At 42.5% G+C, this 13,585-nt stretch overlaps 1 protein-coding gene across 1 annotated transcript in view; it reads right to left on the bottom strand.

Moving 5' to 3' along the window:
* The window catches only part of ANTXR1 (ANTXR cell adhesion molecule 1), a 136,689-nt gene that overhangs the window by 32,052 nt on the left and 91,052 nt on the right, over positions 1–13,585 (bottom strand). Inside the window, exons 14-16 of the mRNA XM_048512724.1 lie at positions 13,373–13,414; positions 754–849; positions 204–371 (exon numbers count right to left, since the gene is read on the bottom strand). Of these exons, the coding sequence (XP_048368681.1) occupies positions 204–371; positions 754–849; positions 13,373–13,414 (306 nt within the window). The remainder of the gene's footprint in view (positions 1–203; positions 372–753; positions 850–13,372; positions 13,415–13,585) is intronic.

The following is a 13,585-nucleotide window of genomic DNA, read 5'->3' as shown; positions in this document are numbered from 1 at the left end:
CCCAAAGGAGGGGTGTGGGGGCAATTCTCCACCTCCGCACATTACCAGCTGGCATGCACCTGGGGACATGTGATCCCACATGTCCCCCTGAACACTCCGCCTCTGGACTCACCTGTTGAATGGAAAGTCAATGAAGGGGTACGTGTGCTTCCAGGGACATAATGATAATACTTGGCTATTCTGGATTCAGAAAAAAGATGTACCTTAATTGGAGAATACCACTTCTTGGGAGAAGAGGACCTCCGGATACTGTTTCCAAGACTCCTGGGCTCTGGGAATTCATACTCTTGTTCTGGCATCTTGACTCGGGCATTCTTGGCCTTCTCTAATTTAGCACCTTCTTCTGTAGAGCCTTTTTCTCCCCAGCGAACCTAAAGAAAAGCATTCCATGCAATTTACTCCTGATACTCATCGTCCTTTTCATTTGATTCCCACAGCCTCATTTAGAATAGGTCAGGTGTCATAGTCCAACTCAAGAGCACCTTTTGTTCACAGTAATTCGTTGGTTCTACACCCTGAGAGCTAGAAAAAGCAGAACAAATATTACCCAGGAACCACAACATTCTACAAAAAGAACTAGCAGGTCTATTTTCTGAACCTGGCCTATACAATATTCCTTTCATGTGTCAGTTGTGAAGGGTCAGGGTACATCTGCAATTGAATGTATCAGAAACACTAAATGTGTTCAGCTGAGCCCTGCAACCATAGACTAATATTTTTTTCTATCATGGATAAGTAGTATTTAGTATTTACCTCCATTCGCTTAATGCCACCAACACCACGTCCACCATAATAGGAAGCATCTACTGTTGGCCACTTTTTCTTAGGAAGGCCATCATCGTCTTCTTCCTAAAAAGACAACAAGAAACCTTCACTTAAAAGATGCTCCATAAAACAAGAGACAGAGAACCAACCAGCTGAAGCCAGCATGAGGTACAGGTTATGGTTGCAGACAGAGGCCCCTTCCGCACACACAAAATAATGCGTTTTCAAACCACTTTTCACAACTGTTTGCAAGTGGATTTTGCTATTCTGCACAGCTTCAAAGAGCACTGAAAGCAGTTTGAAAGTGCATTATTTTGCATGTGCGGAATGAGCCTAAGACTGGGACAACTGGGGTCAAATCTCTGCTTGGCCATGGAAGCCTGCCAGGGTGATCTTGAGCTCATCAGAATCTCTCAGCCTAGCCCAGTGGTTGCGAACCTATGGCACTCCAGCTGTTCATGGACTACAATTCCCATTAGCCCCTGCCAGCATGGCCAATTGGCCATGCTGGCAAGGGGTGATGGGAATTGTAGTCCATGGACATCTGGAGTGCCATAGGTTCGTCACCACAGGCCTAGCCTAACTCAGAGGATTGGTGTTAGGATAAAGTAGAAGTCGCTTTGAGACCCCATTAGGAACTACACAAATTGAAATCTTAGATTTGATGCCACCTACATCAATTGGTGGTTTTTAAGTAATTGCATGGCATCAACACTGTGATAGATATTGTGCAGCAAAAACCTGTATTGGCAGAAAATGTTGTTTTAAACTTTCGCCTTTTTAATATTTATATTTTAAACATTAGAAGAGCTGTACTGGATTAGACCAAAATTGCACAAGCACCCTGCCTATTTCTTCAGTACAGACCCACAAGATCCTATGAGATATTGGCAAGAGGGCATGAAAAACACAGCCCTTGCCTGTTGCTTGTCCATTGCATCTGGTATTCAAGAATCCAATGCTCAATGTAATGCTTGTTTATGCTTTTCTTCCTAATGGGGACATAGTGGCTTATCACATTATTCTCCCTTCTTCCACCTCATCCTCACAACAATGGCCCTGAGAGATGGGTTAGTCCGGGACAGTGTGACAGGCCCACGGTCACTGCCAGGTAAGCTTCTGTTGCAGAGTAGGGGTTTGAGCCTGTTCTCAAGCCTAGTTACCCTTCTAACTACTAATTCACACTGCCTCTCAACATTGCCTTTGAATGTAGCTATCATTTGGCTATCACAGCTAAAAGCTTTCAACAGGCATCCCTGTCCTCCACATGTCTAACTTAAAGAAGAATCTTGTAGCACTTTAAAAGCTAATGTCTTTATTCTAGCATTAGATTTTGTGGGCCCATCTCATGCAGTCCATGAAAGCTTATGCTAGAATAAAAACATTAATTTTCAAGGTGCTACAAGACGTCTGCTTATTTTTGCTCCATTGGACAAGCAAGGCTACTGTTCTATCTAATGCCTTTTACTTGGCGAATTTTTGCCCTTCTGATACAGGACTATATATATTCCACAACTCCATGAAGAAAGGATTAGTCTCCCAGTATGGTGTCAGAATTCTGTCCTATATAAGATAATTTTAAAATCTATGTGCATATATGAACAGCTTACCTAATCTTAGCCAAAGGGCCAAGAAGTGATGTATGTGAATCCTACTCATAATTCATAAATTATAATTCAGGATTATATTATTTTGGTATTGCAGAGGATCATTTCTTCTCTTAAAGCGACAAGCAATAATTCTGCCAAGCAGGAGGCAAAACTAACATCCAATGCTTTTAAAGCTAGCTCAGAAACTGTTCCCAACAGCTAGTTCCTTATCCTAGTACCCAGCATGGAATTAGTCTGTTATCGCCAAGATACATAAATTTGAGGCTGGGGAGAAGCTTTTATGTAGGGGGTGGGGTTTGGGGAGGAAGCATTAAAAATATATCTAGTATGTATTCATCATATTAAAAAACAGAGCAGGATGCAGCATATATAGCACATAGAGCTCTAGTATAATTAGGGGAAATTTTCAAAAATAATTGTTATCTGAGTGCCTCAGATGCCAATTCTCTGCTATTATAATGCTGATAAATCGATAGGAGCATTTGGAGATGCAGGAAGGAACTAGCAATATGGAAAGGGGGGTAAAGAGTGGAAGATGTGCAAAGAAGTGCAAGGGAGTGGGAAGGCTGGCCATGGGCAAAGGGACGAGGTCTGGGGCAAAACTGTGGTCACTGGCAAATCTGGCCTGCTCTGGTGGCAAAACAAAATTAAAATAATGCTGCAAGTGGTTTCACTTGCCGGGGAGAGAGTGGAAAGTGAAAGCAGGGCTGGAGCAAATACATCCGTACAAGCAATCTTGTTGCAGTGGACATTTGTCTCCACCATGCAGCAAATATCTTGTGTGTAATCAGCCATGGAATACAAAAACAACTTCCCGTCTCACATGACACCTAGAAAGACCCGGCCAGAGGCACCACTGCCCCTACTTCTGGTTTAGCATTGTATCTGAAGAAATTAACTAGAGGGCAAAATATGTAAGTAAGTAAGTTAGCTTGTAGAGGAATCTGCCACCTGGAGGCAGCCTGAGTGCTTTCTCTACTGGCTTTTCTCTCATTCTAGTTAAAGCTGCAGAGATCCATCATGGCAACTAAAGATATTCTCTGCATGGAATTTTCTACACGGATTCTTTTTTTTTACTTGAAATCTGGGATCAAAGCCATCCAAATATTTTCCTTCATCAGTTCTTTCTGTGTCTCTCTTTCCCTACTCTCCTCGCTTTGTTACTGCACAGCCCAGCCTTTACACAACAGGAAATACCAAAGCTTAAGAAACTCTCCGCAGGCCCTTAAAAGCCAGGCAAGCCATTTAAGATTCAAAGCAGGAGGAGCCAATGGGCCAGAACAGAAAAGGGTATATAGGCAGGAAAGGGCACAACCAAAGAGAAAGAAAACACAAAAAGAGTTCCACAGTCCCATGACAGGATCAGCCTCTTTCAAATGTGTTGACAGGATCCCTTTTTGCAACATGAGCAAAGAAAATGTTCAGAGAGAAGATGTAAGCAAATTTTGTGGCTACAAGGGAAGGTGAAGCAAAAAAAGGAGCTCTGCGCAAAATAATATTGGTCCAGGAAGGTGGTGATCGCAGTCCCCACTTTCTCATGATAAGGAAAGGATGAATTTTAAACAGGGGCTAGCCCAGTCAGGTCTCAAGCAGACAAACTTCTGAAGCAGCTGCTACAATTAAAGCAGATATCAGCCAATGATCCCACTTATGACAAACCAGCATTATAAAAATACATTGCCCAACTCTAGGCTAGAAACTTCTGGAAATTTGGAGTGCAGCCTGGGGAGGGATGAGAGCTCAGTGTGGCACAAGGCCATACAGCCTACCCGCCAAGCCAGCCATTTCCTCCATCGAAGCTGAACTCTGTAGCTACAGATCAAGGTCACTGTAGGATCATAAGTCATTCTGGGAGATGGGCAAGCCCATCTGGAGGCTGGCAGCTCCATTCCAAGGAAGGCTCCAGTGAATGACTCCTGCTAACAGCACAAGAGCTGGCCAGGCAGGCTTCTTTCCAATTAGTTGGCCCCCTATAGAAAGAGAAGGGGCTACTCTATTGCACACCAACATCAGGAAGCATTTTTCCAGCACCTGAGTGGGGAGGTTTGTTTATAATCTCCAGAACAGGTGAGACAGGAAGTGGTGCATCTACAGAAAGGCACATCCTGTCTTTGCCAAGCAAGCAAAGCTCTCTCTTTTCCATTTTTATTAACTCAAGTGGACTACATGGCAAAAGTGACTGTGGGCAAATATTGTTGCTGTAATTTTCACTCAGTGTTTGTTTTCCTTCATTGCATCCAAGGAAGTGGCCCATGAAAGCTTATACTCAAAGAAAATGTTGCCAGATTTTATGGTTCCAGAAGAGTTCATGTTTTCTTTTGTAGCAACCTCCCTTTTCTTTCCCTTATAGCTCTTTGTTCTCTACACCATCTTGGATCCCTTTGTGAACTGCCTCTCTCCTTCCAACTCTGCTGTTTCTCTGACCACATTCACACATCAGCACAATCTTCTCTCAGTTTTGCCCACCTTTTCTCCTTTCACCCTACCACAGTTTCCTTCTTTTCTTCCTGAATCTTGTCACCTTCTTTTTGATGTTTTTCCTGTCCACTCCACAGGTCCTCCAGCACCTTTTTTTCTCAGCTCCTCCTTCTTTTCTCTCTTTTTCTACCCAACAGGGACTCTTTACATCCAAGTTAAGCCTCCTCTTTTGGCCCTCCCCCACAGAATGTGCTCTCTGTTTCCCCTCAACATGGAAGTCATCCCACTCGTCCTCTCTGTGTTCCTACAGTTCAGGTTCCCCTTTCGCTTGTATTTTCAGACTCCTCTTTGTGCATGTGTGTTTATCTTCCACCCTTACTGACTTGGCAGTAACAGCATTCAAGACTGGCTTTTACTCTCCCAGCTCTGCAAGGGATCCTGGAAACAGCTGAGATTTTGCATCCTCAGACCTCAGACTTGGGATGTGGCACTCCTGCCAACAGGCAGTCCCGGGCTCTAATCATTTTGCTTAGTACATTCCCAGGTAGCCATCCCTCCACTGGGTGAATTAGGGCTGCATGGTAGCCACATATTTTTCACCTCTCCATCTCATCCTGTAGGTTGCATGGTTTATAACATGGCAGAGTGGAGATCTGAACCTGTGTCTCCCAGATCCTAGACTGGCACTCTAACCACTACGCAACACTACAAGACTGACCCGAGGGCTGGGTTCTAAAGATATGAAAAACTGAACATATGTAGGCTTCAATGTGGGGAGGGGAGGAAACCTGCAATTAGGATCATTTCACATGTAATTAGGATCTTTTTTTCCTTTTTAAAAACTGGAAACAAATTTTTGTAGCCAGAGAGCTGCCATTGTAAATAACATCACCATAACAACTTTTCTTCCCTCCCAAAATTCTTATGTGTCCTGCATTATAAATTTGGATCTCATCACTCCAAACCTGAAGGAGCATCATATCTTGGCAATATGGCACTAATTTTGTCACAAGGGATGATTTAGAACACATGGAATAATCATTCATGCTAGGTTGAAACATACTGGGAAGAGTTTAAAGAGTTTAATCTCTGTTCATTTACTACTACTTTCAGTAATTGCCCAAATTGTACCATATAATGTGTACTCTGAAGATAACTGGTTTCTGAGTCTCCCTGATTCCATCACTCACTTTCCAGATCTTCTGTGATGCTACAAAAGCAGCGATACTAAGGATGCTGAGTTCCAGAAACTTTAGAAGAGCATTTCTATGTCAAGACAAGAGCCATCTATTCCAGCATCCTGGTTCCATCAGTTGCCAGACGGATGCTTTCAGGAATCCCAGCACCACAGCATGAAGCCATCAGACAAAGACCATCAATGCACCTTGTGGAATATGCTCAGACACATTTTTCTTCAACTAACACAGCACTCAATCTTTAGTGCTGAAAATGGATTCCCAGGGGTATGCTAGCACAAACAATATCTGGATATGCATTTTAGCAGATTTTTTTCTTTGGAGGGAAGGCTGAGAGCAACAAGGCCATACCCATAAATACCTGCAAGAGATTTTTTCTACTGATAATTCTGCTTAATAATTTGTCATTCTTATCAGTTTGGTGTCTGGGATTCTCTGATAAGTCAAAATGACAGGTGAGATCAACTCCTTCTACCTAATTCAACCAGGTCTTGGTGAAACACATCTGGCCTACTTTTCATATCCTTTGACAGTCAGCCACACCACTGCTTTCAGATCTGATGGTTTACTGGCCCAGTTTCAAATTGTTGTTGGCTGGAAGAGGCAGATCCAGAACAATGCACAGGTACTACCTGCCTGATTCATTTTCCCTTCACTGGTCTGTTCTCCTCCCAAAACCACACCAAAATACAATAAACCTCCCTGTCACAACCATAACCCTATATCACAGGTACATTACGAAACAAAAGGACAGATGAAAAATAAAATGCTAAGAAAGGAACTCATCATACATAAACACCACATTCCTATATATAAACCACATTATACCTTCCTTCTGTTATGACTAACCAAAATAACACAAAATGGGTAGCAGGTTTTTAAGTCCTTCAGAGCTCTTTATCAAGTTAAATGTTTTTTAAAAAAACACTTGCACAAACAGGCGGGAGGGAAACGCCTCACGTAATGATCTTAAGACCTCGTTTCTACATCTTGTCTAGAATACTAGACAGGTTTGAACAGATGAAATGGTGATCTTTGAAGCTGATATCAGAGAGCACTAGTGATCTTCTAGGAAAAAGGGGAAATGAAAGCATTTGATTGAAAATATAAACACCTCAAGTGTTAATCAAATGTAGAGAGAAGGGAGACCAAGCCAGTCCAAAGTCAAAGGTCAGGACAAAGGCAAGGTTGAAGGCTTCTTGGTTCTACAGAGGGGAAAAAAATCACAGGCTTTTCTACCAAGTACAGTGGAGGAGAAGCTCCCTCAAAGACAAACCCTGTAGGGACTGGGATCTTGGAACTGTGGAGCAAGGATCTCTCTTCCCTGCCACCTATTTTCCTGATTAAAACCAGTTTGCCTGAGCTGCTTTAAAAACAAGCACAGAACTTTTTTTTAGCTACCAGAGTTAAAAGCAGCCAAAAGGGCAATTTAAATAAGAGAAATGGGGTGGGGTAATATTCCATGAGGGGGTTATCTTCTACTGCAGCCATGATCAGTGTCTAATTCTCTTGTGGCTGATTTTAAGGCTGAATTACATGTTGAGGAATCCAGACAAGGATCTCCAGCATCACACATCATTCAGTTATATGATTTTATGATTCTATGAAATAGTGGACATTATTTTACATTCTGCCAGGCTAGCAAAGTCAGTCAAGAGACATATGGGAAAAGGAGTGCCTTAGATAGGTGTTGAAGTTTGCAGCCATAAAACATTTAAAGTTTTAGTTGTTGAATTAATGAACCATAGCTGCTAGGAATGTGCACCATGGGAAAAACTGTTATTTTTCAGATCTGAGTTTTACAAAGGGCATAATTATCAGTATTCTGGATTACTCGGGTATCTAACTCCAGTATTTAGATTTGGGTTATTTTCAGGATTCTGAATGATTTGCATCCATTATTCTCTATACAAAATATTTCTGGAGACTAGAGAAACAGTTTTTCCAGCAAATGATATCAAAATTGCAGTGGAATTGATGCTGCTTGTCCACTAAAAAACCCACAAGTTTCAAATGAATTGGACCAAGAGGTCCAATTATATTGGTCCCTGAATAAGAGTGCCCCCAGCTACCTTCCAAGAGTAAGTACCATAACCATAGGCCAAAAGGCTCCCAATGGAAGCTGAACCAGCAAGCTGAACAAAAACAGCATCAAAACAGAGAATCCCTAGAGAACCATAGATCAATGGGGCAAACTTGACACATCCAGTGTTAAACATCAGAATCCAAGTCAAACTGACTGAAGCAAGGGAATGGAGTCCAGCCCAAAGGAACCAATGTCAAACCAACTGAAGCCAAACACAATCCAGGGTCAAAAAGGTTCCACTAATGTCAAACAAGAGAATCCCACTCAAAGCAACCTGGCAAATATTTGTCTGTGAGAGCTGTCTCCCTCCCCCATCCGGCTGCCTAGGAAACTGGCAAAAAGCAACCCCCTCAACTTTGCTGTTCCATAATGTGGATATTCTAGAACAGTTCCAGGAATATTTGGGATCAGCATAGGAGTACTGACCAGGATTCTCTAATGTGCATCCAAATCCAGAGTATAACCAAAATTACTGAGAAGGATATATCCAAGCACATGTCCCTACAGTTTTAATTAGATTGATACTCCAGATTTGCCCCACTAGGGAAACTTATATGTACTGATGGGTAATACACACATTTCCTCAGTGACTCCTCAGGACTGTTTCTGGTCAGGAAAATGACATGGGAGGGAGGAATCTTAAACCCCCACTCTTCACATGCTGCATTGCCAATCCAAGTCAGGATCTGAGAATCTTTCAGCAGGGAACTTCCAGATCATGATGAGACTTGTGATGCAGCTGTTTGCAGTGTAATATAAAGTTAGACCTTTAATTATATAATTTTGCTCATTAGATTATCATCTTCCAGCCTCAGAACCTGCTTCACTTTTGTTCTTGACTTGGCCTTCTCATGAGTCCTTACTATGCTGAGAAGTTCTTTCTCTCTTCTCCCACCTTCTCCACAACAGAGGAGTTAGGCCAGGATTATTAGAAAAGGAAGGGGAGAAAGGGGGTTACTATTCCAGTCCTATGCTGCCCACACTTTGGGATGTGGGAGGATTCATGGATAATAACAACACGTTTCCTGCTTCATTAAGCTCAGCAATTTGTACTCAGGTTGAGTTTAAAATATCTGCCAATGAGATCCTGCAAAAAAGGGGGGAAATGGAAACAATCTGGAAAAGATTAGTGGATGCTGATAAAAGCTACACCAGCAACTTTGCAGTGGAGAAGGAAGGTTATTCTCTGTGAAACTGGACACACACGTCTGGGGGAATTAGTTGACTTTGCGCTCTTCTACTTCTGAAAAACAGCTTACAAATCTGACAATGGGGTCAAATAAACTCTAATTTGTGTGTATGTTGGCCTCCATGCACTTGGGAAGGTGGGGAGAGTTATATTTGACAGTGACCCCAATTGAATGTGAAAACAAGGCACTGTATACTACTGAAGGCAAGCCAGGAGTTTGTTCCACCTCTCATGCTAAATCCAGTAGTGTACTTTGTCTTACTTTAAAGTCAGAGCCAGCCAGATCTTGCTTTTAAATTTATAGGATACCCAAGAAGAGAACTTTTACTTTCCCTGAAGATTGTTGAGGATAGCAATGTTGGTCTGCAGTAAAATAGTGAACAAGTTTCAGAGATCTGACAAAAGAAGCATTAACTCTTGAAAACTTATACCCTGAAACTTTTGTTGGTCTCTAAAGTACTACTGGATTCACATCTAACAAGAAGAGAACAAATTGCTTGTGATTACAAATGTGTTTATTAAAGTTTAACACAAGTGTAATCACAAAAGATTTTTTCTCTTCTTGGGCATCTGAGTCTGGCAGGCCCTGACTCTAAAGCAAAACATTTTCTGTCATACACTTTTTCCTTCAACTCAAAACTTCCTGGAAGTTTGCATTAAAAACAAACATCTAAATGATTTATCATTTCACCACTACTTCACTATAAAGAAACTATTTACTGTTAAAGGAGAGGGTTGTGGGGGTTTTTTTGCCATAACTGCTTCTGCACAAAGATGGTTCTGGATGCGGCTCTCAATGTTGCTGTGAATGAAGATATATATTTTTATTTACATGTATTACCTGCCCTTTACCATAATCTCAGGAAGGGTTACAATAAAACATGCAGCATTAAAATCATGACAGTAAAAACAATAAAACACCATTCTAAAAACACAATAAAATGCCATTCTAAAAATGCAGACACAATTGAAAATCTCCCACACCCACCCCACCTACTGACAAAAAGTAGGGGTGTATGAACATCTTGGAGGGCCCTCCCAGTGGGGGTGGGGGTCAGCCAAATGCCTTTGTGAAGAGGACAGTCTTCATCATGTGGCAAAACTCCAAGAGAGAAGGTGCTCAGTGAACCTCTGGAGGGAAGTCATTCCACAGTGTAGTGGCCACTGTGGAGAAGGCCCTTCAGGCTGTGCCCACCCCCCTTACCCTGAGATGTACTGACAGTAGCAATGGAGCACCCATACTGATGCTTTCTCCCGCAGGTTCCTCCTTGCCTTAACCTTCCGTGGTCACCATTTTCCCCTTGACACCAGAGGGGCTTTTCCCAGGCTTTTAAAAATAGCTAGGTCACTGAAGTGATGGATTACATTATAATGATCAATTACAACAATGCTGAAACATCATCAAACACTTGCAGAAGAAAATTTGGTCTAGGACTGGTATAGGTTATGAGCTAATGTATCTACTGTAATGCCTCTTTGTCCTTAATTATGAAATCCTAGCGGGTGGGTGGGAAGTTACAGGACAAAGAGTCAAACCAGGCTGACATCAGCAAAGCTTGAAGTCTAATGCCTGAGCAACAGCTTCTAGGAGCCCAGTTTCTCAAAGAAGCCATTTGCTGACATTTTGCAACCAGCCTTCTTTTTACAGAGGTAATCATCACCTTTTCTAAATTATAGCCATGCTGCTGAGTGCTCAGCTATTCCAAGACTTTGCAGTCTGCTCTTGTGTTTCTACAATGTGGGCAAGATTACATCAGATTATTCAATTATGGGCTGGCTGGTGGCTTGGCCCTAGAATCATGTGGGCAAATCCCTGCAGACTCAAGACAACAATTATGAACTAAAATGGGGGGGGGGGGGTGCTGTTTTGCAAATGTTCGTATTTGCACCCATGAGATTAGTTAGCAGAAGACTGACTTCTTTGTTGGCTCACTTGGATCTCACCTAAACCAAACCAAAGTTCAAAACAGGGGGGAAATGCTCAAGCCAGTCTGTAATATAATTTGGTTAGGTTCATGATTCAGAGTAAAATTTCACAGTTCTGGAGAAGAGACAGTACTCAGCCACAATCATACACTTTTTTGGGGGGGGTGGGGAATTCAGCCTCTCTTCAATACATGACAAAGGGCAGTGCTGCTTAACACTGTCCTAGAGCTGAAACATTATAATTACTCCATGGCTGAAGTTATGGAGAGTCCTCAGTGGAGACTAAAATCACCCCTGAACAATCCTCATGCTATTTATTTGTTTAAAATGCTTGTCACCGGTCTTTCCCCATTCATGGATTCACTGTACCTTACAACCAATGCAATAAAAACAAAAAAGAAAGCACGGTATCAAAACCCCATTATAATAATCCCCTGCCAATGCCAACAAAGATCCATTGAACACAAAAAAACAAATGATGAAGCTGCCTTATCTTGAATCATACCATTGGCCCCTCAAAGTCAACAGACAGGAAGCAGCCCTCCACAGTCTCATCATAATAAATAAATGAGGGAGGTGCAACAGGACTACTAACAAACAGCAACAAATTGCACCAAAGGGCTGACAATACTGAGTATTGGATATCTTGTAAAACAAAGATAACAAAAGAAATTTACAAGGAATTCTTGTTGTCAGATAAAGAAAATGACTGTTCATATCAAATCTTCTCCAGTATAAATTAGAATCATATAACAATAGTACACATTTGAAGAAGAAGAAGAAGAAGAAGAAGAAGAGAAGAAGAAGAAGAAGAAGAAGAAGAAGAAGAAGAAGAAGAAGAAGAAGAGTTGGATTTATATCCCCCCTTTCTCTCCTGTAGGAGACTCAAAGGGGCTTACAAACTCCTTTCCCTTCCCTCCCTCACAACAAACAGGCAGGTGGGGCTGAGAGAGCTCAGAAGAACTGTGACTAGCCCAAGGTCACCCAGCTGGTGTGTGTTGGAGTGTACAGGCTAATCTGAATTCCCCAGATAAGCCTCCACAGCTCAGGCGGCAGAGCGGGGAATCAAACTTGGTTCCTCCAGATTAGAGTACACCTGCTCTTAACCACCAAACCACTGCAAATTTGCACCAATCTTTCTTATACAATGCTTAACCATGCAACAGAAATTGACTCTCAGAAGTAATAGCAATCATGCAGAAATATTTTGGCTGATCAGGCACTGGTAAAGTCTGATCCCAATGGATTTTCAAATTGTCCCAGGAATATGCAGATTGGTCCCTCCGTACACAATGTTGCCCTCTACGGAGCCTAATTTCCTATTAGGACAGCTTTATCACAGCAATGCCTTCAATATAGCATTAAGTAATGCATTAAGTTTGCATGGACTAAAACTACACTGAAGGCATTATTGTGGTGAAGTACCTATGGGGTGACCTACCATGACAATAGTTGCCAACAGACACCCAATAACAGACTTCTCTCTGTGATACATCTCTGAAGATGCCAGCCACAGATGCAGGCGAAACATTAGGAACAAGATCCACCAGACCATAGCCACACAGCCCGGAAAACCCACCACAACCAGACACACAATAGTTTTTAAGCAGGCAGGGCAGTATGAGAACACTTTTATCCTGGTGTGTGCATATGTACTATTTTCTTTCCACAGGTCAGCTCTGATCTCCAGACCACAGAGGTCAGCTGCCCTGGTGCTAATGGCTTTTTTGCAGGGCAGACTTAATGGCATCATACCCTGCTGAAACCTCTCCAAACACTGCCCTTTCCAGACTCTACTCCCAATTATCCAGGAATTTCCCATTCGAAGGCTGGCAACTCTAGTAGGGCATCAGCGGTGAAAAGGAGTTAATCAGCCCAGTTGCTGCTGAGTCCTGCCCACTAAGAGGCACTTTGGTGGGGTCTTTTCCTCCTTCCCTCCCCCATGGTGCAGGGGAGTGGTAAGGACAGCAGGTAATGTATCCCTGACTCCCCACAGCAGCAGGGGGTGGGGAAGTGGGCAGTAATTCCCCTACCCAAGCCTATGGAGCCCCAAATCCTTGGGTTAGCTCTGAACAAAGTATAGGGTGAGGTTGAGAAAAGGAAGTGCATCTCAAAGGCATAAAGGAATAATAAAAAACCACCAAGAGTTGCAACAATGCAAGAAAGCACAACAGATTCTTACCTCGCTGTCTTCCATAGGGGGTGGGGGTGGCTCCTTAATGATCTAAAAGGAATAAACAATAAACACAGAAGGTTAAAGCCAGAGCCACCAGTATAGAGCCTTTTCCCCAAGGAGTTCAGGGTAGTACAAAGGGTCTCCTCCTCACTTTATCATTATGACCCTCCTGCAAGGGAGGTTAGGCTGACAGATAATAAATGGACCAAGATCACTCAG

This window comes from Sphaerodactylus townsendi, linkage group LG12 (genome assembly GCF_021028975.2).
Source record: "Sphaerodactylus townsendi isolate TG3544 linkage group LG12, MPM_Stown_v2.3, whole genome shotgun sequence".
In the NCBI taxonomy this organism is placed as follows: Eukaryota; Metazoa; Chordata; class Lepidosauria; order Squamata; family Sphaerodactylidae; genus Sphaerodactylus; species Sphaerodactylus townsendi.
The sequence above is the reverse complement of the archived record's forward strand: the minus strand, read 5'-3'. Positions and strand labels throughout refer to the sequence as shown.